Source organism: Sciurus vulgaris, assembly GCF_902686455.1.
Source record: "Sciurus vulgaris genome assembly, chromosome: 10".
In the NCBI taxonomy this organism is placed as follows: Eukaryota; Metazoa; Chordata; class Mammalia; order Rodentia; family Sciuridae; genus Sciurus; species Sciurus vulgaris.
The window spans coordinates 103,001,379-103,026,432 of record NC_136470.1 but is presented as its reverse complement, the minus strand read 5'-3'; the positions used below and the strand labels follow the sequence as shown (position 1 = coordinate 103,026,432).

Below are 25,054 nucleotides of genomic sequence, written 5' to 3'. Positions count from 1 at the left end.
TATGTTCATGGATTGGAATATTCGGTATTGTTAAAAAAGTCATTTCTCCCTGAATTGCTCTATATTCAGTGCAGTCAAAATCAAATTTCCAGGAGGATTAAAAAGTGATATTGACAACATGATGCCAAATTTATATGAAAATGCCAAGGAACTAGAAAAACCAAAATACTTTTGGAAAAGAACAAAGTCAGAAACTCATAGTGCCTAACTTTGAGACTTAATGTAAAATTTCAGTAGTCAAGACCGTGTGATATTGGTAAAATAATATACACATAGATCGATGGAGCAGAATAGAAAGGCCAGAAATAGACCCTCACAAATAGAGTCAATTGATTTTTTACAGAAGTACAAAGGAAAGTCAACAGAGAAAGGAGAGTTCATTAAATTAACAGTGTTCAAATAATTGGAAAATCATATGAAAAAATGTTAATTTCTATTCATACCTCACACCTCCTACAAAATTAACTCAAATGGATAACAGGTAAATTGTAAATATAAAACTTTCAGAGATACAGGAAAAATCCTTGAGAACTTTGTATTTTCAAAAAATTCTAAGTTGTAACATAGAAAGGGCTCTATCCAACAAATTAACAGAAATATAAATAGATTGACACCAAAATTGAAGGTTTGCTCTGCAAAAAAAAAAAAAAAAACAGTTAAAAAGAATAAAAAGGCCAGTGGGCCAGATCAGAGAAAATATCCGCAAATGACATACTTGATAAAGGACTTAACAACCAGAAAATAAGATAGCTCTCAACACTCATTAATAAGAAAACAAATGATTCCATTTTTTTAATTAGGCAAAATATTTAGGGCAGACACTTCACTAAAGAAGAAGTACAGTTGACAAATAAGCACATAAAAAGATTTTGACCTCATCAATCATTAGGGAAATGCACACATAAACCACAATGTTTTGTCCCAATCTTAGAATGCAACTTTCTTCCAACTAGATTGAAATGTCAGGGAACAATTTGAGCATAATGCAAATTCCTTGTTTGTTTTGCACAATGACCTACAGGAAACACCAGGTAAACACATAAAACCACCCCAGCTGCACATGGGAATAAAATTGCATGCATGCACACACCTCAGGGGAACAACAATGCTCACTCAACCACATCTGGTGTTGGAACTTTCTATTTGACCTTAGGTAATCCTTCTTCCACCAGTGAACAGTCCACTTCCACAGGCAAACTTCAGGTCTATCCAAAGTACCATATTTACTGTAGTATTTAGGCATTTCTTAACCATTTTAACACAGAAAAAACTACTGACGTTTCTACTAGTTTCTATTTTTTTAAATGTGTCACTGATGAAGTGTTGAGTCCTGTGCATCTAACCATAAATCCTGGGTTATTAGTGAGTGGTTTTTGCATAGCAGGTGATTTTTAGGTACAGGTGTCCAGTCAGAGCAGAACTGGTGGTATACACTGAGAACACAGATACAGCTACCTCATTTGCATGGGTGCTCATGGCTTCAGAGATCTGGAAGTTGGTGGCTGAATAGGATGGGGGTGTGGGGACAAGGAATGATAGTGGACAGATACTCTCCAATTCATCATTTCCCAAGGGGAAGTGAACCTGTATAGTGATTTCAGGTATTATATTGCCTAGAGTCTCACAGTATAAAAGTTATTTAATTTCCCTTATGTCTTTCTAAATTGACATGGAGAAAGTGCCAGATTTGTTTATTTCTTTTTTATTTTTTTAGCAAAGAGAGAGAATGAATCTTCCCTCACAGTCTTCAGCAGTCAATGGTTTAGTCTCTTTAAGAATTGATACATATATTTCAGTTAGAGTGAAAATTGGTTTCCTACTTCTTATATATTTTTGGTTTACTTTATTCATTTATTTATTTTGTACTGGAGATTAGGGGTGAGGGGGGAGCTCTATTACTGAGCTACATCTTCAGTCATTTTTCCTTTTTTTTTTTTTTTAGGGTCCAACTTGCCCAGACTGACCTCCACAATCCTCCTGCCTCAGCCTCCTGAGTAGCTAGGAATACAGGCATGTGCCACCACGCCTGGCCAATTTCTCATTTAAATAAAAGCAAGGGTCAATTCGGAGGTAAAATTAAGTAGTAGTGCAAATATCACGTGGCTAGGGCAAACCTTGTGGAAGTGAAATGTAGATGAGGGCCATGTGAACACAGAAAACTCAACGCATGGGAGAGGGGTGGAGCAGAAGCGGACAGGAACTCCCTCACCTATCTAGGGCCAGTTCCTCTTATGAAACACCTTCCACTGCCATTTGCTTTTATTTATTTTTTAATTTGTAGATGGACACAATACCTTTATTTATTTATTTTTATGCGGTGCTGAGGATCAAACCCAGGGCCTCATACGTGCGAGGCAGGCGCTCTACCTCTGAGCCACAATCCCAAGCCTGCCATTTGCTTTTAGAATTGCCCTTCATTTTAACCAGATCTCTCCTAAGCAGATGGTGGGGAAAGAGGAAGCTTTAGCCCCAGGCCTCACTGCCTCCCCCTCCTCACCATCTCTGTGCTCTGCATGTCAAGACCGCCTTGGAATGATTTGATACAAACCCAGGAATTCCACGTCCTCTGTCACCAGGGAACAGCTGCTCAGCCTCAGCACGTGAAGAGATGTTGAAAGCTTTAGCGTTTCCAGAAGCAGCTTCAGGTTGCCACCAACACACTTATTCCAAGAAAGGCTGAATATTTCCAGAGCGGGGAGGTGAATAGAGGCTTCAACTAAAAGTGATAATGATGAGAACAATTTAGATATAGTAAGCCTTGAATTTGAGGAACACAGGTCAGAGCAACATATGAATATACCCGGGGTTGAGAAAGTTGTAGAGATTGTTTTCTCCTGTCTGAAATTCATGGTGTCAATTTATATGGTTGACTTTTAGTTTGGAAAACATTGGAAACTTCAGAAAAGTAAAACTTGATTAAATGGAATTCACTATTGACTGGGGTTTTTCTTTCCTTTTCTTCATATTTAGGAAGGAGAAAGAGTCAAAGTATTTGGAAACTAGTCAGGATTTTCAGAGCATGCCCTGGTTGGGTACATGTTCCACTGTACAGTCACTGCTAAAAGTCAGAGATGGGGCTAAGCCTCCTGAAGACTCTGGAACAAGAAGATATATTTGTGTTTACTTCACTGCAATTACTGAGGCAAGGAAAAGAATCCATGTATTCTGCAAAGTTTTTAAAGAAAATGGAAAGTTTTTCCAGTTGATTCTCAGTTAAACCCAAAGTTAAAATTAACCAAAATAACTTATTCCCAAGCATAGTAATTAAACATATTTTAAGTATTCTGTTTTCTTTCTAAATAATATGGCTAGGTGCCATGATGCATGCCTGTAATCCCAGTGACTAGTGAGGCTTAGGCAGGAGGATCACAAGTTGGAGGCCAGCCTCAGCAATTCAGTGAGACCCCAAACAATTTACTGAGATCTTGTCTCAAAATAAAAAATTAAAAGGACTTGGGATGTAATTCAGTTGTAAAGTGCCCTGAGTTCAATCCCCAGTATCAAAATAAAAGAATAAAGAATAATATGTGTTCAAGAGAAAATATCTATTCTTCTGTAATAGTTTATAAGAAAATCTGTCACCTATAATGCAGAGATGTACAATAAAGAAAAATCAAACTTTTCTTATAGAAGCAAGGTAGGGTACTACTTGGGAGGCTGAGGCAGCAGGAGCAAAAATTTGAGGCCAGTTGGGACAACTTAGCAAGACCATCTCAAAGTCAAAAGTAAAAAAGGCTGGGGGTGCAGCTCAGTGGTAGAGTGCGTGTGCAAGTCCCTGGGATCAATCCCCAGTACGACAAAATAAATAAATGAATAAGTAAAAAGTGATATAAAGTATCACCTAAGATGCTACAAGAAAGACACTGGGTTATTTTAACTGGGCAGTGATCAAAAACCATTTGCTTTGAAAATGAAATTTATAGACTCTTTCCTCACAATAAACATCAACAACTGACATTTATTGAGCATTTACTAAGCTTTCCTAAGAACTTTACATGCATCAACCCACTTAATTCTGACACACTTGTGAGGTATGTACTATTATTTCATTTTATATTTTATAGATGAGGAAACTGGAACATGGAGAAATAGTAAGCACCTGAGGTCACACAGGCCTTAAAAGTCAGAGTCAGGATTTGATTTCAGGCAGACTGAATTCCAGGTGCTTTGGAGCCAGGAAATGTACCAAACACTCCCCACACACAGAATAATTGTAATCAATTTTAGGGAGCTCACAGGCTCCCTCAAGCTTACCTATGGACTCTCTGTGACACCAATAAAGAATGCCAGATCTGGTAGGAACATAACCTGGGATTTCGCCCTATCCAGACACATGGCAAAGAGATGAAAGATTACAGTTGGGAGCAGTACTGACAACAACCAGGTCTACATGGATGAACACATAGAAAGGAAGTCAAGAGTATCCTTAGAGTTCTTAGAATTTGGGGTTAGTGATATGCATTTATTTTTATTAATAGAATGCATTTATTCCATTAATAATAGTTCTTGTCTGATCCACAGTACAATTGATTTGATTTTTAATAAGTGTCAACTGGCATAGCACTTGAAAGAGGGTCAGAGAGGAGGACTCTGTTTTCATCACTACCCAGGAAGTACCCAGATCCAATGGTTTTAGTCATGTGCACGTGTGCGAAAAAGAGGTAACATAGCCAGGCCTGAGACTCCTACCCCAGGAAGGCCTGCTACTGACCATGCCCTCTGCTGGCATCTGGGAGCTTGGAATTGGGGAATGCTATCCCCACTCTCTAACTGATAAGGGTAGTTTACTGTGCCTAACCAGTTTGTACTTACAATAAGGTTTGTGCTGGACACCAGGCTTTCCTTCTGTGAGTCTGGAATTTTGGAATGTGCCAGGCAGAGGAGGCCTATATGATTGAGCCTCAATAAAAAGTCCAGGCAAACTTCACTGGGAGATTATATCTCACACATGTCATCATAACTCACTGCTGGAGGAACTAAGTGTGCCTTGATTGGCTCCATTGAGGACTCTTAGAAGCTTGTGCTTGGTTTCCTCTGGACTGTTCCGTGTACCTTTCCCTTTGTTGGTTTTGCTTTGTGCCCTTTCACTGTAGTAAATCTTGGCCATGAGTACAACTATATGCTGGGACCTGAGTCATCCTAATGAATAGCTGAACCTGGAGGTGCTGTTGGGGACCTGGCAGCACCATGACACAAAGTGCTGGTTGCCCAGGTGGTATATTCTGAAAAATGCTACAGTCATTTGCGTCAAAATAGCTCCTTCTACTTGCTGACCATACTCTTGCCCCTGAATGGGCAGAAATTTTAGATCCAGTAGATCCTTGATCTTGGCTAGTATACCCATGAACTCGAGGTATATCCAGATTCCTGAGAAGCACAGCAAGAACTGTGGAGATCTGCATGCTGTGATGCACGCCCACAATCTCAGCAATGTGGGAGGCAGAGGCAAGAGGATTGCAAGTTCACGGACAGCTGGGTAACTTAGCAAAACCCTGTCTCCTAATAAAAAATAAAAAGGACTTGGGGATGTAGCTCAGTGGTAGAGTACCCCTGGGTTCAATCCTCAGTACCAAAAAAAAAAAAAAAAAAAAAAAAAGAACTGTGGGGAAGTGAACTTGGCAGTCAGCTAGACTCACACTTTTCATCAGTGCATAGCAGTCTCAATTCAGATTGACACCTCTGCAAAACTGTAAGTTATCATGGGTGTAGACCCTCCAGAGTTGGTCATATACAAGGGTAAATTTAAAATGTTAAATCTGCAAGTTCAGAATAATTCATTTGGCCTTGAGAAGATCACTTGTAAGAGGACATATTTCCTAAAAAGACAAGTAAACTATAGTCATAAACTTCATGACTTCTGTGTACCTCATGTAGCCTGAGCTTTGGAATGGGATTTGTGCGTAGAGAAAGAGTGGGGCCTCCCTCCCACGTGATTGCATGGTGCCTACGGGGATCTGGGCAATTCTCTCACCTAGAGCTGTGAAAGTCTCGCTTTCCAAAGCACAGTTGTTTATGAGCAACGACTTCAATGCGGGTAAAAATCGGAGCCTGCTGAGTAGGTTCTCAGAAGAGCTGCCCATCTTTTTGTTAAACGATAAGTCCAGTTCTTGAAGATTTGAGAGCAAAGGGATAACCTGGGCTGTTAAAATAACAACAGTGACACGTTTTAGGCACCATCTCACAGACAGCCATCTGGTGTTGGATTGTCACAATCCCCTTAACTGAACAGTCACCAACTCTCCCCAGTGTGACCCAGCCCTTTATACACCTTCCAAACAGCCTCCTTCCCAGGGAGCCGCTCAGTCTTTTCTACTTCCAAGCTTCTCCCCAGACCAGAAGTTAAGAACAAAGACTTTGGAGACAAGAAAGAACTGGGTTCTGATCCTGAATCCGCTACTACAGAGCTGTGTGATTTGGAAAAAGTTACCCACTCTGAACCTTCGTTTTCTCGACCATAAAATACCTACTTCACAGGATCATTATAAAGATAGGACTTGGTCTATGTAAAGCACTTGGTACAGTACCTGGTACATAATAACAGTCTTTTCTTAGAATGTAAGCACCATGCCAGGTGTGGTGGCACATGCCTGTAATACTGAGACTGGGAGACTGAGGCAGGAGAATCACAAGTCTGAGGCCAGCCTCAGCAATTTAGGTGAGGCCCTAAGCAACTTGGCAAGCCCTGTCTCAAAATGAAAAATAAAGAGGGTTGAAGAGGTGACTCAGTAATAAAACACCCCTGGCACACACATACACACAAAAAGGTGGGGGAGGGTGGATATAAGTACCAGAAAGCAGGAAGGCAGTGAAACCAAGCAATTGGAACGGGCACCTGTCAATAACAGCACCAGAGTGGGGTCCTGTTACCCCTAGTTCACTATCCTTGTGCTGCATTTCCTGCCTCTAGGCCTTTGCCCCAGCTCTCCCAAGACAGGAAATGCAGTATCCTGGGATCTCCATGGTGCTGGGTCACCTCAGAGCCTCCCAGGGCCACCCAATCTAAAGTAAAACCCCAATTTTATTTGACAGCACCCACTGTTGCATGATATTTTCTTGTTTAGTATTTGTTCTCTGTCTCCTCACTGAAGGAAAGTTCTATGTATGGGGGACTACCTCGACCCCAGAGTGGGGTCAATACCCAGAACATCAGAGGTGCAAAAGCTTGTGGGAGGGAGGAAGTAAAGGAAGGGGAGGAAGGCCAGGCAGGGAGTTTCCACCCCAAAAGGGGTAACCACTTACCCTTCTTCCAGCCCCATCAGCATCTTGAATCTCCCCATGTAATTCAGACAGGTATGGTTTTGTTCCTGCCCCTACCATACTGAACCTCTTTGACTCTCTGAGGTTTTCTGTAGTCCATGGAATGGTGCCTCACACAATTAAAATATTAATCAATAGTTATTGGCTAAATGATCTATAATTCCATTTTTTGGAGTTATCCACAACAATCAGATAAATGAATGTTCAATGATTTAGCATCATAAAGTATAAAGCAGTTTTAGCCTTTAAAAATTTAAGCAGGAGGAGAACAATGCCATTTGGTATAGTTATTATATAATAGGTTTCTGAGGTCGTTCACCCATATCAGCATTTGTGACCTGGATAAGGAAGGATTATCCCTCAGTTATCCTGGTGGTGGCCGTGGAGATCCTTGGGCACTTTAATTCTTCTCATATACACATTCTTTAAGAAGATAAGATGTGGTACTCATGTTATTTGGTTGTACCAAGGGAATCCAATGGCCTGAAAACTCACACATTCCTCTTTAGGTGTGACTCTCAGGCTCTGATAAGTTAAGGGGAATGGTAATACCACATACTGTTCCATGCAGCATTCAAAAGGAATTTTCTTTTTTTACTTTAAAATCTTCATAAAAACCTTGAACTTTTCTCATTTTCCCAAATCAAGGGATAAGGACCTGAGAAATAATTTAGCAGTTCTATAAGATAGATGCTAGACATAAAAACCTATTTTACTCTTTTTCTTCCCAAGTCGTATTAAAATTTTTTAAAATTATATTTATTCATGATTCCCACTCATCCATTCATTTATTCATATATTCAACATGCATATATTGGGTGCCAACTATTTGCAGGTGCCTGTGCTTGAGCAATGTGCAGGTACTAAATGAGACCCACATTCTGACCCAGAGTTGCCCATGATCTGGAGAGAACAAGAGCAAAAGCCCCCAGGCTGGTGTGTCTGGAGGTCAGGAAGGGCATCGTGTCCAGGATGGAATGAATGAGGAGAATGGGTAGAGAACTCAGGGCCTGAGTGATGGAGGAACATGGAGACTATTCAGCTTTTACAATTATCTAGACATGAGATGGCAGGGGCCTGAGCTAGGGTCATAGAGGTCTAAATGGTAAGCCATGCTCAGATTCCAGATATGTGCTCAAGATTTATTGGGACCATGGATCAAAATAAAACCCTTAATCTCACGGCTATGCTTGCTCTGTTTGCTATGGGAAATTGCATTCACATACTACATGTTGCAAAGACAGACCCATGTTTGTAGTAGGGAAATAAGTGAATCTATCTTAAGTTGTTTTGTTTATCCATCAAGCACCCACTACCTGGCTCTTTTTCTGTAGTTTCACTTATTGTCTAAGTGGCTTGATTTTACTGGGCAAATTTGAATATCATTTTAGCATTCTCTTTTTGCACCATTTCTAATCTGCTTTGTGACACTAAAAGATTCATAGCTAAACAGAAACAAATTCAAAATTTTCTCCAAGTGCCAAATCTATCATTTACAGTCATGCATAGGAGGAATCTAGACTCATAACATTTACTGACCATTCAGTACATGCCAAACACTGTGTTGGGACATTCTCAGAACTTTGATCATTTGATCCTTCTGATAACTTCATAAAAAGTAAATTTAAGTGTACATCTCCAAGTTTCCAAGCATATGCTGAAGTTCCTAAATCTCTTCTTTGCAGCGTATACTTACTCAGTGATGCTATGTCATCCACTGTTAGTGAACACTGGTGAAGATCTAGGACTTCCAGGTGCTTTAGCATGACCAACAGGGCTGATGTATCTTCAAAACCTCCACCCAGCTCTTTATTGCAGGAAAGATCTAATTTCCTCAGCTCACCCAAATATCTAAAAGCAGCATCTAAAAAGAGAGTCAAAATGGTATTTTGATATATTTCAATGTGGTAGGAAGGTATGTGACAAGGAAGGCGGAAGCCCTGCAGGAAGAGAGACTGAGTGAGCACGCTGCGTTGTCAAAAACCAAAAGAAGGAGTAACGGTACACTTCCCACCAGCTGCTTCTGTGTGGACCTGACATGATCCCACACACATGCTCCCTGATGTCTGCATGGACTGCCAGGGGTTCTGACCTGAGTCCCGTGGCTACCCTTGAATATGCCCCCAACTGTTGAGCATTGGAGTTTACATAGACTTTTGGACTTAGCAAGTTGCCAGGGAGAAGAATATTACAGGCTCTGTAAGCCAGAGAGAAAAACACAGTGTCATTTCCCATGACCTGGAGACTTTACACAGGGTAATTTTTTAACCACGGACACCATCGAAGCCATTATTATTATTTTTTAAAAAATATTTTTAGTTGTAGATGGATACAATGCCTTTGTTTTATTCATTCATTTTTATGTGGTGTTAAGGATCAATCCCAGTGCCTCACACATGCTAGGCAAGTGCTGTGCCCCTGAGCTACAGCCCCTGCCCTGAAGCCATTATTTTTATCTGTATCAATTCCTTCCTATACTGAGCATAAAATAACACTGAAGTTTTCAAACAGAAAACCTGCCAGCTTTAGTATCACAAAACCTTTCACTTTTCCTACTATCTCATACCTAAAGTATCCTGCCTTTTTCAGAGTCAGCCATTTCAAATGCTTGTTTTTGTAATCATGAAAGTATATGTTCACTGTAAACTATTTAGAAAATAACTACAAAAAAAAGAAAGAAAATAACTACAACATAAAGAATATTAAAATTATCCATAATTTTATTCCCCAATTTATCCACTGCTTACATTTTATTTCCTAAGAGCTTTTAAATATATATATTTGTAAGGCTTCTATAATTATAGTATATAATTTTATATTTCATATATATGTTGTTAACTCACCCAATATTTTGACACTCTTTTGTGATAATCCACATGAATGTAACTTCAATATTTTCAGAGTTGAGATACTTTGTAATCCCTGAGCAATATTGTTTAGACCACCACCAATGTTTCTGTTGATGGAAAGATCAAGTACTTCAAGACTTTGCAGCTTGGGTAGCAACTGACCTGGAAGAAAGGAAAATCCAAACAAGAGTAACATTGTAAAAATGTGGCAGGCCAAAGTCCAGGACAAGGAGAGAGAATGCAGCTTCCTAAGACCTAAGGATAGAGTGAGTCCCGCTTAAAATACAGGGTAAGAGAAGTCTAGCAAATGTAGATTTGCAATCTACCAATTATGGGCATCTTCCCATTTTTTTTTTTTTTTTTCTGGGAAAAACTCTTCCAAATTCCACTTACCTAGAAATGCCCCATCTTCTGATGTGAGGGCACAATCCACTAACTCAAGCACTTGTATCTTACTCCCCTTTTGGAACTTCTGAAGAATCAGAGGCAAGTTTCCTCCCACTTTACTATTCCAGGACAAATTTAGCTCTTCAAGTTCAGGAATCATTTCAAATGCTTCTCCTGTTACAAAATGGTCAGAGAATTCATTTGATCATTACACAGAAAAGCAAGAAATTCATTTCAAAATCAGTACAACCATTATTTCTGGCGTATGGAAACTGGGCCAGGTTTACTCTACCAACTGAGCTATAACCCCAGCCCCTCTTCAAATTCTGAAGCCAAGATTGGAAGCAAAAAAAATTTTTGTTGTAAACAAACAAACAAACAAAAAAAATCCACCTATCAATAGGATGGTTCTACTGATTTGTTTTTGTGGAAGTAAATATCTGTACCAGTCCATCTGCTTGATCTCATCAGTCTTCTCTGGGATCGGTTTGGGGTAGAAGTGAGGCAAAGCAGTGAACTGGTTACCATGGGCTAAAGCTCACCTCAACATCAAGAATATCATATGCAGCTGAACGAGTCACTACAGAGAGGAGCTAATAATAGAACACCAGGTACTAGCAGCTACGGCAGCCACACAGCCTCTGAGGGTAGAGAAGTGCAGTGAAGGAGGGGTGAAACTTGACCATTTCCTGTCTGAAGTCATTTCACACAGAAAAGTATCTGGAGACTCGAACGGAGGCTGGGCAAGAACAGGGGAAATTACTGGAGAGATTAACCTTAGGAACGATTTTTACTGCCTTAGGAATAGAACACATGCAAAAGTACTTCCTCAATGCTCAGTATCAATCTTTACACCAATAAGTTAAGGTTGTGGAAAGCTGCCTGTATCCAGAAGCCTCCTTCCACTGTCTGCAACTGGGCTGGGACTTTCCATGGGTTAAGCTTTGGGGAGTCCAGGAGTCCCATGTTGAAATGCATATTCTCCATTAGTTATAAGATCTTAACCAGGAATGAACAAGTGTCATTTGTGGGTCATTGCCAGTCAACCTGAGGTGATTATCCCCAGGATCTAAGAGAAAGAGTGATGATTGATTAGTTATGTCTGCAATGGACATGATACTGGAGACAATTTGCCATCCAGCACTAAGCAATTGTAAGAAAGGTAACAGTTTTTAAATGTCTCCTCATTTATGTTATCACATCAATAAACCATTTATTCTCCCTATACCCCACCTGCCATTAAGGTTAAGTGAGAAGGACAGAGTATGGATGATAAATAAGCTCTCCTTGATGGGAGAGGATTTGAGAGTTCTTCTAGAGAGAACAGCTCTGGGACAAGGAGAAGGTCACAAAGCTTCAGTGACAAGGGTGCTGAGTCTCTTCCAGACCAGATAAGTGTGGAATGGATCTCAGGGCAGAAATTCCACTTCCTGGATTCCTAAGATGAAGCATCATGAAGCAGCTCAGGTAAATCACAGAAAATAAAGAAAGCAAACTGTCTTTTCACACATGATTAATGGTATGTTAAATTTGAGACTCTGCTACATAATAACCAGCTGCTAACTGATCGGCTATATTGATCATGTAAACCCCCAGAGAGGTAATTTGAATGAGAGAATAGGGAAAAAAGGAACTAATCAGTTACTGAGCACTACTATACACTAGGCATGTAGTAGGCACTCTCCAGAAATTAATTAGTTCTCCCACAATTTTTTGAGGCAGCTATTACCCCCATTTATGAGATTTAAAAAGACTAAATTTCAGAAAGGTCAAATTACTTGTTAAATTAGTATGTTTACAAAGTTAGTTAAAAATCAGAGCTACGATTTGTCAACTCCAGGATGTTTATTGTTTCTCTTCTGCCATGGGAAGCATGACCAGGGACATCAGGAGCCTCCGCTTACCGTGGACTAACCACAGAAGACAGCTGGCATACACTGTGTTAACAGAACTCTTTAAAGAGGTGTAAATGATTAAAATAAGAAACTTCAGACCAAAAAAGAATAAAAAGCATTCATGATATCTAACAAGCCAGCAAGCATTTTAGCAAAAAGTTGGGTAAGTAGTATGACTTCATACAGATTTTATCCTATATTCAGTACATCAACTAATTAATTCATTTGAGGTTCTAGTTCTAGTTAAACCATCATTTTTAGTTAAAATCTTGTTTTGATCAATTTTTTTAAAATGGGGGTAGGAAAATAGGGGAGGTATTATTCTGGAATTTGAAAAGAACTTAAGTATTATCTACTCCTCTCTTTTACAGATGAGATAACTGAGACCCAGAGCGAGCTAGAGCTACAATAGCCTTACTTAAACTCTGAGAAAATGGGAATCTGGTCAGCCTTGCTCCACAAAGTTTAGCACAACACTAAGTACAGGGTCACATAGCTCTTCAGCAGTTGCACAAACACCCAACACAGCATTGCAATATGTAGTGCCCTTGACCATGATCACTGGGGCAGCCTGTAATACAGCTTGTTTACCCTTGAGGGTTTGAGGTATAAAGGTGCTTCCGGGAAAGCATTCATCATACCCAGGGCTCGAACGTCCTCAGTGGTAAGTCTGCAACTAGCCAGCCTCAGGACTTTTAACTTGCTGGTAACCTGCATTTGTTGAGTGATTGAGGGGAGGTTCCCACCTACAAAATCATTCCAGGAAATATCCAGTTCTTCCAAGTCTGGGAAAAAAGGCAGCAAAGCAACTAGAAGTAAACAGAAGAAAATTCAGATTTGTATATGTAATTTGTAATTTGTAGTAAACAGAATTTAAATCATTTGTGCACAGGATCTAGTTTAGCACTGTAAGAGGCTGGGAGAGATTGACTTTCAGCAAAACAGGGATCTTTCAAGCTATGCAATTGGAGAATTTATGGCATTAAAATTTCCCTATTTCTTGGGATGCTTTCTATCTCTGCTAAATAACTGTACCCTGAAAACATGGTCATGTCTCCACAAGATGCTTTAGAACTTCCTTTATTGTGGTTGAACCCAATAGCAGTAATGATAATTTTACTGCTGCTGCTGCTGCTGCTATCACTGTGACTGTGATGTGTATTCTAGTCCCTTTATTTTGCAAAATCCCGTGACATCCATTTTCCTTCACCCTATTGCATCCTCAAGCTGAAGGGCTAGGGACTGCTCTAATAGCCAGGACTGCTGAAATTGACTGTGTCTGTTATCTTTTCTTTTTTATCTTGATTACATGGTCAACACCACTTTATACTTAAATGCACCAAGAAGTGGAGGTTTGCACAGGCTTAGAGCTTGATTGGAGCCTTCTCCGCAGCTCTGCCACTGCTCATTAATTTATTTTCTGTGGAAAAGATCCTCAAAAGGCATTTATCTCCTGAACCAACAAAACTTGAGAATGGAAATGCCAGAGTAGAAGAGATAAAGCATCTCTGCTTGCTTGCTTTTCAATCTCTGCCCTGAATGTCAAAATGGTGGTAACATCAGAAGTGCCTGCCGTACTTCTGTAGTTAGTCACAGGGATTCTAAGTCTTCCAAAATTCTGAAACCATGTGACAAATAAGAAGCTTTCTTTCTACTAACATGCAAAACACTTTAGCAATTGCATCTTATTCACCATAATCAAAACATTATATTATGTTTTGATTTAATATATATTTAATATATAATTATATATTATAATATTTAATATCAATATTAAACTCTTGAATACATTAGGGCAAAAAAAGGAAAAGGAAAAAACTCATGTTTTTTTTAAGATTTGTCCTTTTTATATATATATAGCTTTATTTTATTTATTTTTATTTTTACAGACTGCATTTTGTTTCATTGTACACAAATGGGGTACAACTTTTCATTTCTAGGTTGTACATGATGTAGATTCACACCATTCGAGTAATCATACATGTACATAGGGTAAGGATGTTTTTTTATTTTTTTAATGTGGCGCTGAGGATGGAACCCAGTGCCTCACACATTAGGTAGACAAGCGCTCTACCATTAAGCGACAAACCCAGCCCCAACCACGTGCTTTTTTAACAACAAACATTGAATTAGCAGTGATGGTGTCCCATAACCTTTCACTCCGATTTTGTTTTTAATGAAGGAAATCAAGCCTCCTTCCTGTTAGTTATCTCATTAAGAAAATGCAATACCCGTTCACAAAATATAGGCCAGAGGCCAAACTTCAGCTTGCATGAGAATCCCCTGTGAGGCTTGTTAAAATACAGTCTGGGGCCTAATCTGAGAGGTTGATTCCTTAGGTTCGAGTTAGACTCTGGTGACTGAATTTCCATGTCCTCTGCAAGTGGATTCTGACACGAGCATGAAGAACCACAGGTTTACAGTACCTCTTAAGAGACCTGTCCCGACCGTTAAATAGAATAGCGCCGTGATCTGAATGTTCACAGGCCCCCAAGATGCATACGTTGATAATCCCCAGCTTAATAGTACTGAGTGGCGGGGCCTTCGGGAGGTGATTAAGTCACAAGGGGGGCGCCCTCATGCATGGGGTTAATGCCCTTATAAAAGACGCTCAAGTGAGGTTTTTTTGTCCTTTCTACCATGTGAAAACATTAGAAGGTGACATCTATGAAGCCTTGATCTTGGACTTCCCAGGCTCCAGAACGGTGAGAAGTAGGTTTATGAATCACCCAGCCTACAGTATTCTGTTAGAGCAGCCCCAACGGACCCCTTACTCAAAACAGATTCTGTTCGACACCTCTCTGTCGGCAGACACATACGATCGACATCAAGGATGGTTTTAAGGTATCTGAGAAAAAGAGAGTTTAAAAAAAAATGGTGGTGTGGGGAAGGAGGGCCTTGCACAACCAAGCCTCTGCTGAGGAGCACCCAAATGGCGGGAATACGGGCGTTTACACAACGGCGCAAGCACTGATCGCCCAGAGTCATACTTTTCATTCCGCAATAATGAGCAGCATGCTACTCCTTTAAATTCCCAGCAGGGCTCAGTTTTATGGATGAGTTTTATGAGTTTATTATCATCTGCAAGAACAGATGTATTTCAAGGAGCAAGAGGTAATTACTAGGTAAGTAAATTTGCTTAGGAAAAAACAAATCAAGCTCCTAAACTCAGCTCAAATTTCTGAAGACTGAAGAAGGGTTGAAGAAGGGTCACTTAATTTTTTTTCCCAGTATTCGGGATTGAACTGAGGGGCGTTCTACCACTGAGCTACATTCCCAGTCCTATTTATTTATTTATTTATTTATACATACAGAGCAGGAATTGAACCCAGAAGTATTAACCTCAGCCCTTTTAAAAACTTTTTATTTTGAGACAGGGTCTTGCAAAGTTGCTTAGGACCTTTCTCAGTTGCTGAGGCTGGCTTTGAATTTGTCATCCTCCTGCCTCAGCCTCCTGAGCCACTGGGATTATGGGTATGCGCCACCATGCCCTGCTCAGCCTCTTTTATTTTGAGACAGGGTCTCACTAAATTGATGAGGCTATCCTCAAACTTATGATCCTCTTGTCTCAGCCTCTCAAGCAGCTGGAATGACTAGCATGTGCCACTGAATTAACCTTATAAATAAATAAACCGTATTACAGCAGCTCTTTTTGAGATTATCTAGGACTGCTCAGCAAATTTTGGCTTACCAGAAGAGTCACTGATAATGTTTTGCCTGCTCATCTCAACATAAAAGCCCTGTATTCCTCTATATAAGGTCAGCTGTATACAGACCCATTTTCCTCACATCTGCGGTTGTTAATCCACAGCTATTCAAATCCAGATGCTTGTTGGCTGTCTTTTTGCCCAGCATCTGCAGGAACTGATCATTTTTTTCCATTCTGGATCCCAATTCCATTTCTGAACTGAGAGTTTTATCTATATAAAATAGAGGAAAATTGGTTGTTAATGACAGATAATATTAAAGAGCCTTAATGATCACTATAAGATGGTGAAAAGAAACCCTGCGAACAAGCCTGAACCATTCATTCCCTGTGAAACCTCACCTCAGAGGGGAGGCATTTATCTGGCACAAAACTTGACCCTGTTCCTGCTGCCAGGTGCCCAGACACCACGCACTTCAGGAGCCTGAGTCACTCAGTGGTTTTCTTCCTGACATTCCCTGGCCTTATCAGTGTAAAGACAGAATTGAATTCCTGGGCAACTGAGCCCAGCCTTTGAGATGCTTGCTGCTTCAAAAGCGCACGTACCTTTGGCAAATACAACAGACAGGCAGGAAGCTCAGATATTTGCCTCCCCAAACTAAAACAGGTGAAAGGGGAGAAGCATTGAAATCACTGTCAATGAGATTCAGGTGGCCAGGGAGAGTGAGGAAACCATGTGCTGGTCAGTCCCTGGATGGTTCAGTTGGCACACAGAAATCCAGGGACAGCAATGTGCTGGAGAGCTTTGGTATTTTCTTAATTCCTGCCAAAGAATTACTTCAGAAAGCCTCATTTGTCCTTCTTGCTCTTAGGGACTACTTACCCATCAACAAGTTCTCTAATAGCATTATGTTAACATGATATCATTCTAACAACAAAAGGTACTTTATTAGGCACCTATTACATGCCAGTTCTTTTTCTATTTGCATGTGCCAGCATGTAAAACAAACATAAAATACATCATACTTTTGTAAGGATAAATAAAGATGTAGGTACTGAGAATGACTTTAAAGAGGTTTTGTTAAGTGAAAATGTGTAATTTTATTTATTTATTTTTGGAATTGGGGATTTAACTCAGGGACGCTTTACCACTGAGATGCATCCCCAGCCCTTTATATGTTTTATTTTGAGATAGGGTCTCACTAAGTTGCATAGGACCTCTCTAAATTGCCGAGGCTGACTGAACTCCCGATCCTCCTGCCTAAGCCTCCCAAGTTGCTGGGATTACAGGCGTGCACCACCATGCCCAGATAAAAAGAATAATTTTGAATATATAAAACGAGTATATTGAAATCCAAAAGGAAATCATATATTCTGAATGCACAGTGATATCTTACTAACCCTGACAAAAACAAGCAAAACTACATAGTTAAGATGAATAGTGGATACCAGTGAAAATTAGAAGATAGTAGACTGTAGTAGTAATAAATTTAGACTAAAAGATTAGAAGGATCATAAAACTCCACTTCTCATCCATGGTGTGTCTTGTAAGGCTGTTTTTAAGAAACAGGTGGGCACATTTGTTGGGATGGTTGGTATTGCCGTGTTCTACCAGTAGGAGGCAGCACCATCTCCATTTTACCTCTTCATGTTGGTCTGAAATTTCTATTGTGGTACATTGGCAGATTTGGGGGGAAAAAAAAAACCCAGGATACTCGGTTAAATTCAAATTTCAGGTACACAAGGCATTATTTTTAGTATGTCCCACATTACATGTATTTTATCTAGCAACTGTAGTTTTGAGTGGGGCAGAGAAGAGCTGTGAATCAGGGGACGGGGAAGGATTGCCTCTTACCTGCCCATATGTACAGGACATTTTGCCTAAACTTAATGACAAAAGTTACAGACTATTTCATAGGTTTGGAAACTTAGACAATAATTAATAGTAAGAAGCAGAGCCAGAACTCAGAATAGTTTTTTTTTCCCCCAAAGCAAATGTATGTGTGTGTGTGATGTTTGTATTTTAAAATATTTCTCTGCATTGTATCTTATTGTCTTCTCTTTAGTTGTTAAGCTTTTTAAAATCTCCAACCTAAAGTTCCAGCCCCACCAATCTTCTCTTTCTTCTTCTGTTTTCTCCTCGAGTCATTGTTCTGTCAACCATTTCCTTTACTGTCAACTGTTTAGAAAGAGTGGTTTGTACTTGCTAGCCCAATTTCTTCACCACAACGCTCAGTTAACACTTTACTTTCTCGTTGTCACACTTAGCTATCCAAATCATTTCTCAAAAGTCACCAACAATGACCTACCAACTGACAGATTCAAGACTCTTTTCTCGGTCCAGCGCATACCTGCGTGCTCTGTAATGTTTGAGATGATTGACAGTCCAAGGCAGCACAGACAGAAGACCCACTTCAGGTCATGGGCCCATCAAATGCTCGACTCGCTTCACTTCTCTGAGTCTGGATTTAGACCTCTAAGAGGAGATGTATTTTCCCCCTGGCTCATTTCTCTAGAGCATAGTGACTTACTGGAGCCTCCCATGGACAGGGAACTCGGCAGTGCCCTTTACCTGAGAGGTACTTGATAAATATTTGTTGAATGAATAAATACAGTTCCTCAATTACCAAAGTAAACCAACATGATACATCTTGATCGAAACACCTGCATATGAGTACTAACTTAAGAGACCGCTGGACATCTCTTCAAAGATTACATTTTAGTTTTTGTTTTAGTCTGTGAACACTTTCTGCAGATGATCTCTTATGTCATGCTCTGTGTAAAACGGATGAGCCGAATCTGTAGAACTGGGCTGTGGGGAGGTTCAGCCCTCTGTGGGGGACACAGGAGTGGTCACAGGAGTAGCTCTGTGGAATGATTTGGGGCCTCTTACTGGCTGCCATAACTCTGAACAAAATCTCTTGGTTCTCCCGTTGATTCTGTGAGTTCACCAGTGTCTTTTCATTAAGTTCCTTTCCTACTTAAATGTCAGGGTTGGTTTCTGTTGTGAAGAGCAATACTTTCATAAATCATTATGAAATGCTGGTTACATGAGTGATACTGTTCAGGGAACCAAGGTAACAAGTTCCTGTGTTCAGAGAGCTTTCTGTTATTGGAGACAGACGAGAAAGGCACAGTCACAGGGCAGATGAGACGTGCAATAGAGGCACACCAAGGGTGCACGTAGCACACCTCAGGGACAATAAGAACCTCAGGTATAGTGGCCCCAGGCATGGTGAGTGACTTCTGAAAGCTTCTAAGAGAAAGTGGTGTTTGAATTGCACTGAAGAATGAGTGAGAGCCACCCAGGTGTGTGGGTATTTCCGGGGAGGATGGTGATACAAGAGAAGGTTTTTCTGGGCACAGGGAACCACTTGGGGAAAACATGGCCAGTTCAGGACATTGCAAGTTAAGTCACAATGTCAGGAGAACAGGATGAATGTGGGCTGTGGTGGGAGGTCAGGGGAAGGCTGAGGTCAAGAAGAGACAGCTGTCTGTTCTACCTGAAGACCATGCTTGGGAGGGGAGGCTCGGGCAGGAGGATCAAAAGTTCAAAGTCAGCTTCAGCAAGTTAGCAAGGCCTGTGCAACTTAGCGAGACCTTGTCTCAAAATAAAAAATATAAAAAGGGCTGGGGATGTGGCTCAGTGGTTAAAAACCCCTGGGTTCAATACCTGATGAAAGAAAGAAAGAAAGAAAGAAAGAAAGAAAGAAAGAAAGAAAGAAAGAAGTGAATGAATGAAGGAAGAGGGAGGGAGGAAGGAAGGAAGGAAGGAAGGAAGGAAGGAAGGAAGGAAGGAAGGAAGGAAGGAAGGAAGGAAGGAAGGAAGGAAGGAGCCTTCAGTGATAGTGTGGAGGAAGGTAGGCTTGCCTGCAGCAGTGAGAGGCAGACAATAGCCAGGGAGAGGAGGAGCCGGAGTCTCTGAGGGCAGAATTAACACAATTCCAGGGGCCATTGGATTTGGGGAAAGATGGAAATGGAGAAGCCAAGTGTGATCTTGAGGGGCCAGTGTTGCCCAGCAGGGATGACCAGCTGCTTGGTTTAGCACTGTTAACTTAAGCATCGTTACAGGAATTCATTAACCACTTTCCTGAAGCTCCAAATCACACCCTAAAACAAATATGAACAATGTTCTGATATAGATGGTCTCCTTTTAAAAATAGACATTAACTTTCTCTTAACAAAAAATACTTAAAATATATTTAATTTATGTACAGATAAACAGCATTATATTTAGTATTTGATGCCAAAGAATCCAATGGAAATGAGGGTAGGTATGAATGAAACAAGACTGTGGGTTGATAATTGCTAAAGGGGACTTCTTCTACTGTTTGCTTCATTTTTGTATATGTTTGCATGAAATGTTTTAAATGTTTTTAAAATGCATTTTATTTGATAGATAATATATTGATGACATTGAATATAGTACATAACTTTGGATAGAAATTTGACAGTTTTTATTCTTATAATCCTTTAATTTGTAATGCCTGTTCTGGGAATTTATACCAAAAAAAAAAAAAAAAAAAAAAAGAAAGAAAGAAAGAAAAAATAGCCAAAAGACAGTAAAGCAGGAAATAGGAAAAAGCCAGTGATATTCACTAGAGGGTGAAAGAAAGAAAGAAACTAATTATAGTATGGAATGGAATATTATATCCATGTACAACTAAGAAATTTTTTTTAAATCATCTCTTTTAAAAGTAAAAATTAAAAAGGAATATATTCTGTGCCTGGTGTGGTGGCACATGGCTGTAATCCCAGTGGCTCCAGAGGCTGAGGCAGGAGGATCACAGATTTGAAGATTTTAAATCTCATCAATTTAGCAAGTATGTATTTGATGCCAAACAATGCAACCTAGTGAGAGCATGTCTCAAAATAAAAAATAAAAAGGGCTGGGATGTGGATCAGTGGCTAAGCACCCTTGGTTCAGTCCCTGGTCCCAAAGGTTAAAAAAAAAAAAAAAAAAAATGGAATGTGTCCTGAAAGTAGGATCAAGGCCCCATGTAAGGTCAGGAGAGATTGGTAAACTGTTACTGAAGCAGCAACTCCTTCCTAAGATGTTTCTTTTTATCTCTGTCAATAGCTACAACCTGCTAGTTTCTGCTTCTGCAATCATGCTTGCTCAGCATCTATGGCAGGAACCAGAGCTGCCTGGAGAAATGCGGCAACATCAAGATTACTTACATGAGAAAGTCTTGAAACCCCAAAGTCTGTACTGCATAGAGGATACTGAGAACAAAGGGCTGTACTCAGCTTGGGAGAGGACTCACTGATCCTGCCCCAGTGCTGAAGAAACCTTGCTCTTCTATGTCTCCAAGTGTTGCTCCTCTCTTTCCGGTGCCATAATTTTCCTTTTTCCCCCATATTTCAGTAACATTACAACTGTGCAAAAGATGCCTCCCTGGCTTCAACTACCTCTTGGACGTGTCTCCCACGGGTCTCCCCACATCTCTCATCTTCAGCATCCCTGACCTCCTGGCTGGCTCTCACACACTCTGGGCTCACTTTCACCTGGGGTCTTTGCACTTAGAGTTTCATTCATTCATTCTACGTGGCTGGTTTTATTCAGATCTGTGCTTAAATGCCACCAGATGAGACTCCCTTCCTCTAACCCCACCTAAAATAGTGCCACGTGCCCCCATCACTCTCTGCCTTCTTAGCTTGCTCTCCTCCCCCCACCATATCACTTCACACCTGGAATATATCTGCATGGGGTTTTTTGTTTACATAATGTCCTTTTCTCATGGCTGCATTTCTAGCAGTGGCTGGCACATAGTAGGCACTGTGTTGACTGGCTGGCTGACCGCACATAAATGCATACCTACAAAAAGAGACTGAAGCCAATCTTAAAGCAAGGACAGAGCTGCGTGCGACTGTGCGTACTTGTAGTCCCAGCTGAGGACTCCTCTGAGCCCAGAAGTCATCTCGAAAAAATAAAACAAAATAACATGGAGAGAAAGAAATGATCTTTTTTGTTACAACGAAAGGAAATTGGGGATTTTTATCAAACCTTTCGTAATATTATATTGCTTTTTGTAATCTAAAAGTAAAAGCTTTTGAAAAGTGAAACTATTGAAAACATGTAAGTAACATAAATGTTTAGCATAGAGACGCTAATCCGTTTTGGGTTAACACACAAGATCTCTTTACAGGAAAACATTATTCTTAAAAAATAAGAAATAGCAGCAGCAAATAATTTTCCAGTGTCTGAGGTGACCGTCCTCTGGAACCCGTTGCCAGGCTAGGGAGCAGTTGTTTTAAAGTCACTATTCTCTTTTCTGCTGAGTTTTGAGCACCCAAAAAATTTATTGGCAAATGAAATCTGGGATTTAGTTTCTCCATCTAAGGAATTTTTCTTCCTCCTTTGACTCCTGGTCAAATTGGAGGGGTTCTTTCTCAGTAGACAGTTTCCTGATGCTTTCTGTTTTCTAGGATTTCTTAGAAGAAAACAATACTCTGTCAAAACTGCATGAGATCAAAACATCCTCCTTTCCGTGAGTTTCCCTTGTTCTGTTTCATTCTGTTTATTGTTGGTAATGTTTAACATAAAAATGAATGAGGTTACCCAGGATCCAAGAACCAACACATGGTAGCGAATACAAAGCCAAAGAGTATTTGAGTTTTCAACTTTGCCCTATGTTATTTTGTGAGATACAGGTCATTAAACACTACTTTGGCAAACCGTATCAACTGTGCCAATACATTTTAAGTTACAGCAGCCAATTAGTGCTCCCTTGTAACAGAGGTTGATAAAGGAGGATTTTAGGGTATCTCTAAGCAGGGCTGGCTGTTTGCAAAGCTGTCCCTGGAGGAAATTGCCTTCAGCATCCCAGCCTCTTCTCTTTGCATACAGCTCCTTTTTATTTATCTAATTAAAGCCTCTTCTCTTGGCATGCAGTTCCTTTTTATTTATTTAATTAATTAATCCAAAATTATTCAATTACTAATTTATTAATAAATGAGCATTTATTTATTTGTTTTTTGGATACCAGGGATTGAACTCAGGGGCACTCAACCACTAAACCACATCCCTAGCCCTATTTTGCATTTTATTTAGGAACAGGGTCTCATTGAGTTGCTTGGAGCCTCACTGTTGCTGAGGCTGGCTTTGAACTCATGATCCTCCTGCCTCAGCCTCCTGAGTCGCTGGAGTGCGCCACGCACCTGGCGCAGCTCCTTTTTATCTTATCCATTTCCGTACTTTACTACAGCCTTGCACCACCATCCTATGGAAAAACATGTTGGCAGTAAAGAATTCATTCATTCCATGAATACTTTAAAGAAATAACTGTGGGCCAGTTATCATTTCTAGACACAAGAGGTTCAAGGAAGATCAAGTCACATTCTTCTCTTTGATGGAATGGTAACCAGGTGGGAAGATGGACCTGTGTGCCCATGATGATCACATGGGACAGGACTGTCAGGGAGGAGGGCAGAAGGAGTCAAGGACCTCCAGGGTGAGCGCAGCCTGCCTCAGAGATCAGACTAAGCACATGTGACATTGCCTGGATTCCGAAGAACTGGGAGTTAACTAAAATGTGAAGAGCAATAAAGCTGGAAAAAGTGTTGAGGCCGGAGCGGGGAGGGAGAAGGGTGTGTCAGGTAATTGTAAAGTTATGGGACATAACCTAAAAAGAGAAGAAAAATGCTGTTCTAAAAAAAAAAAAAAAAATCAAAGCAGCTTGTATTATTTCCATTTCTGTAAAACTTTGTTTAGGTGTTTGTATCAAAGTAGAAAAAACACTGATGATAACTATATGAACATAGATGAATATTTGCTAATAATGTGTGTGTGTGTGTGTGTGTGTGTGTGTGTGTGTACGGAGGGAGGGAAATTCATGATAGAGTAAGCAAAGCAAAAGCAAATTAATTGAAAGGAGATGTACATATTCTGAAAATAAATTAACCAACCCAAACAAACAAACAAACAAAAAACAGCAAAGAGAGGGAAGGTCATGCCAGGCAGAAGAAAGAGCAAGCTCAAAAGCTGCCAGGCATGAAGTTCTAGAAGGGCCTTCCTTGGCTCCAGGCATGAATCCTGATTTGCCTGGAGTTAAGGGACAAGGAGGAATAGAGGTTAGGGGTGGAGTCCGGTGTGATTTGAGGCCAAAAGGACCCTAGGGGTCATTCTCTCATCTTTCCTGATATTTGCTTATAGTTTTGGGAAAGGTTAAAGGCTTAAACTAAAGGGATAATAAGTGGAATTCAGGGATTCTTGAAATTGCTTCTCTTTCTATAAAATACTTCTTTCTGCAATTATGTTTCCAGAACAGTTCTTGAAACATTGTGTACAGAAAATCTTAAAAACTGACCTTGCAGAACCCATCCAAGTCTTTAGGATGGAATGTGCTTTACCTCTGGAGTGCTGGAGTTTGGGATCACAACTGGGTATTCCATTTCCTTTTTTAGATTTTCTTTTCATATCAGAGCAGTGTCCAGTCCTGGTTTACCCAGAAACAGACAGCAGTGGAACCAGATGATTGCTCCAATTACTCTGGGCCACCACCCCAGAGGTCTGGGAAAGAGGCAGGAAGGACCCCCTACTGGGATTCTCTCATAAATCCAGCAGAGCCTGCAGACCTGGCTGCCTCACCCTGATCTCAAGTCTCCCCATAGGCCCATATCATCATGCTGGTCTTCCAGCCCCCACCCAAGACTTACCTCCAGGGTCGATTTCACCTTTTGGAGATTGATGCAGGGCCATTCTCTCTCTGGAGCTGCTCAGTGAATGGCTTCACTTTTTGCCCCCTTCCTAAATGCACTGACTCCAACCTACCAAGTCTCAAGAAAACACTGCTGGAGGTGCTCCCGGATGTGGTAATTTGCCCAAACAAATCCCCACCCAGTTCTGAGGCCCACTGGTTTATCTGTGCAGGTTAATATCACACCAAGGAGCAAGATAGCCAGGGCAGGCAAGAGGCAGCGCAGGAACCAAGCTAACGGAAGAGGAAACCAAAGGAAGGAGAGAAATGCAAGAAGGAATCCAGAAAGGAGCACCTACCGGGAAGGAAGACTTGGGAGCT

General features: G+C 40.5%; 1 protein-coding gene across 2 annotated transcripts in view; it reads right to left on the bottom strand.

Moving 5' to 3' along the window:
• LRRC31 (leucine rich repeat containing 31) overlaps positions 1-24,783 on the bottom strand; it is an 80,616-nt gene extending 55,833 nt beyond the window's left edge. For both annotated transcript variants that reach the window (XM_079155778.1, XM_079155779.1), the window contains exons 1-8: positions 24,693-24,783; positions 16,165-16,308; positions 13,030-13,197; positions 10,500-10,667; positions 10,101-10,268; positions 8,954-9,121; positions 5,972-6,139; positions 2,549-2,716 (exon numbers count right to left, since the gene is read on the bottom strand). In XM_079155778.1, coding sequence (XP_079011904.1) covers positions 2,549-2,716; positions 5,972-6,139; positions 8,954-9,121; positions 10,101-10,268; positions 10,500-10,667; positions 13,030-13,197; positions 16,165-16,308; positions 24,693-24,735 — 1,195 coding nt within the window. In that variant the 5' untranslated portion in view covers positions 24,736-24,783. The remainder of the gene's footprint in view (positions 1-2,548; positions 2,717-5,971; positions 6,140-8,953; positions 9,122-10,100; positions 10,269-10,499; positions 10,668-13,029; positions 13,198-16,164; positions 16,309-24,692) is intronic.
• Between the last annotated feature and the right edge of the window lie 271 nt (positions 24,784-25,054).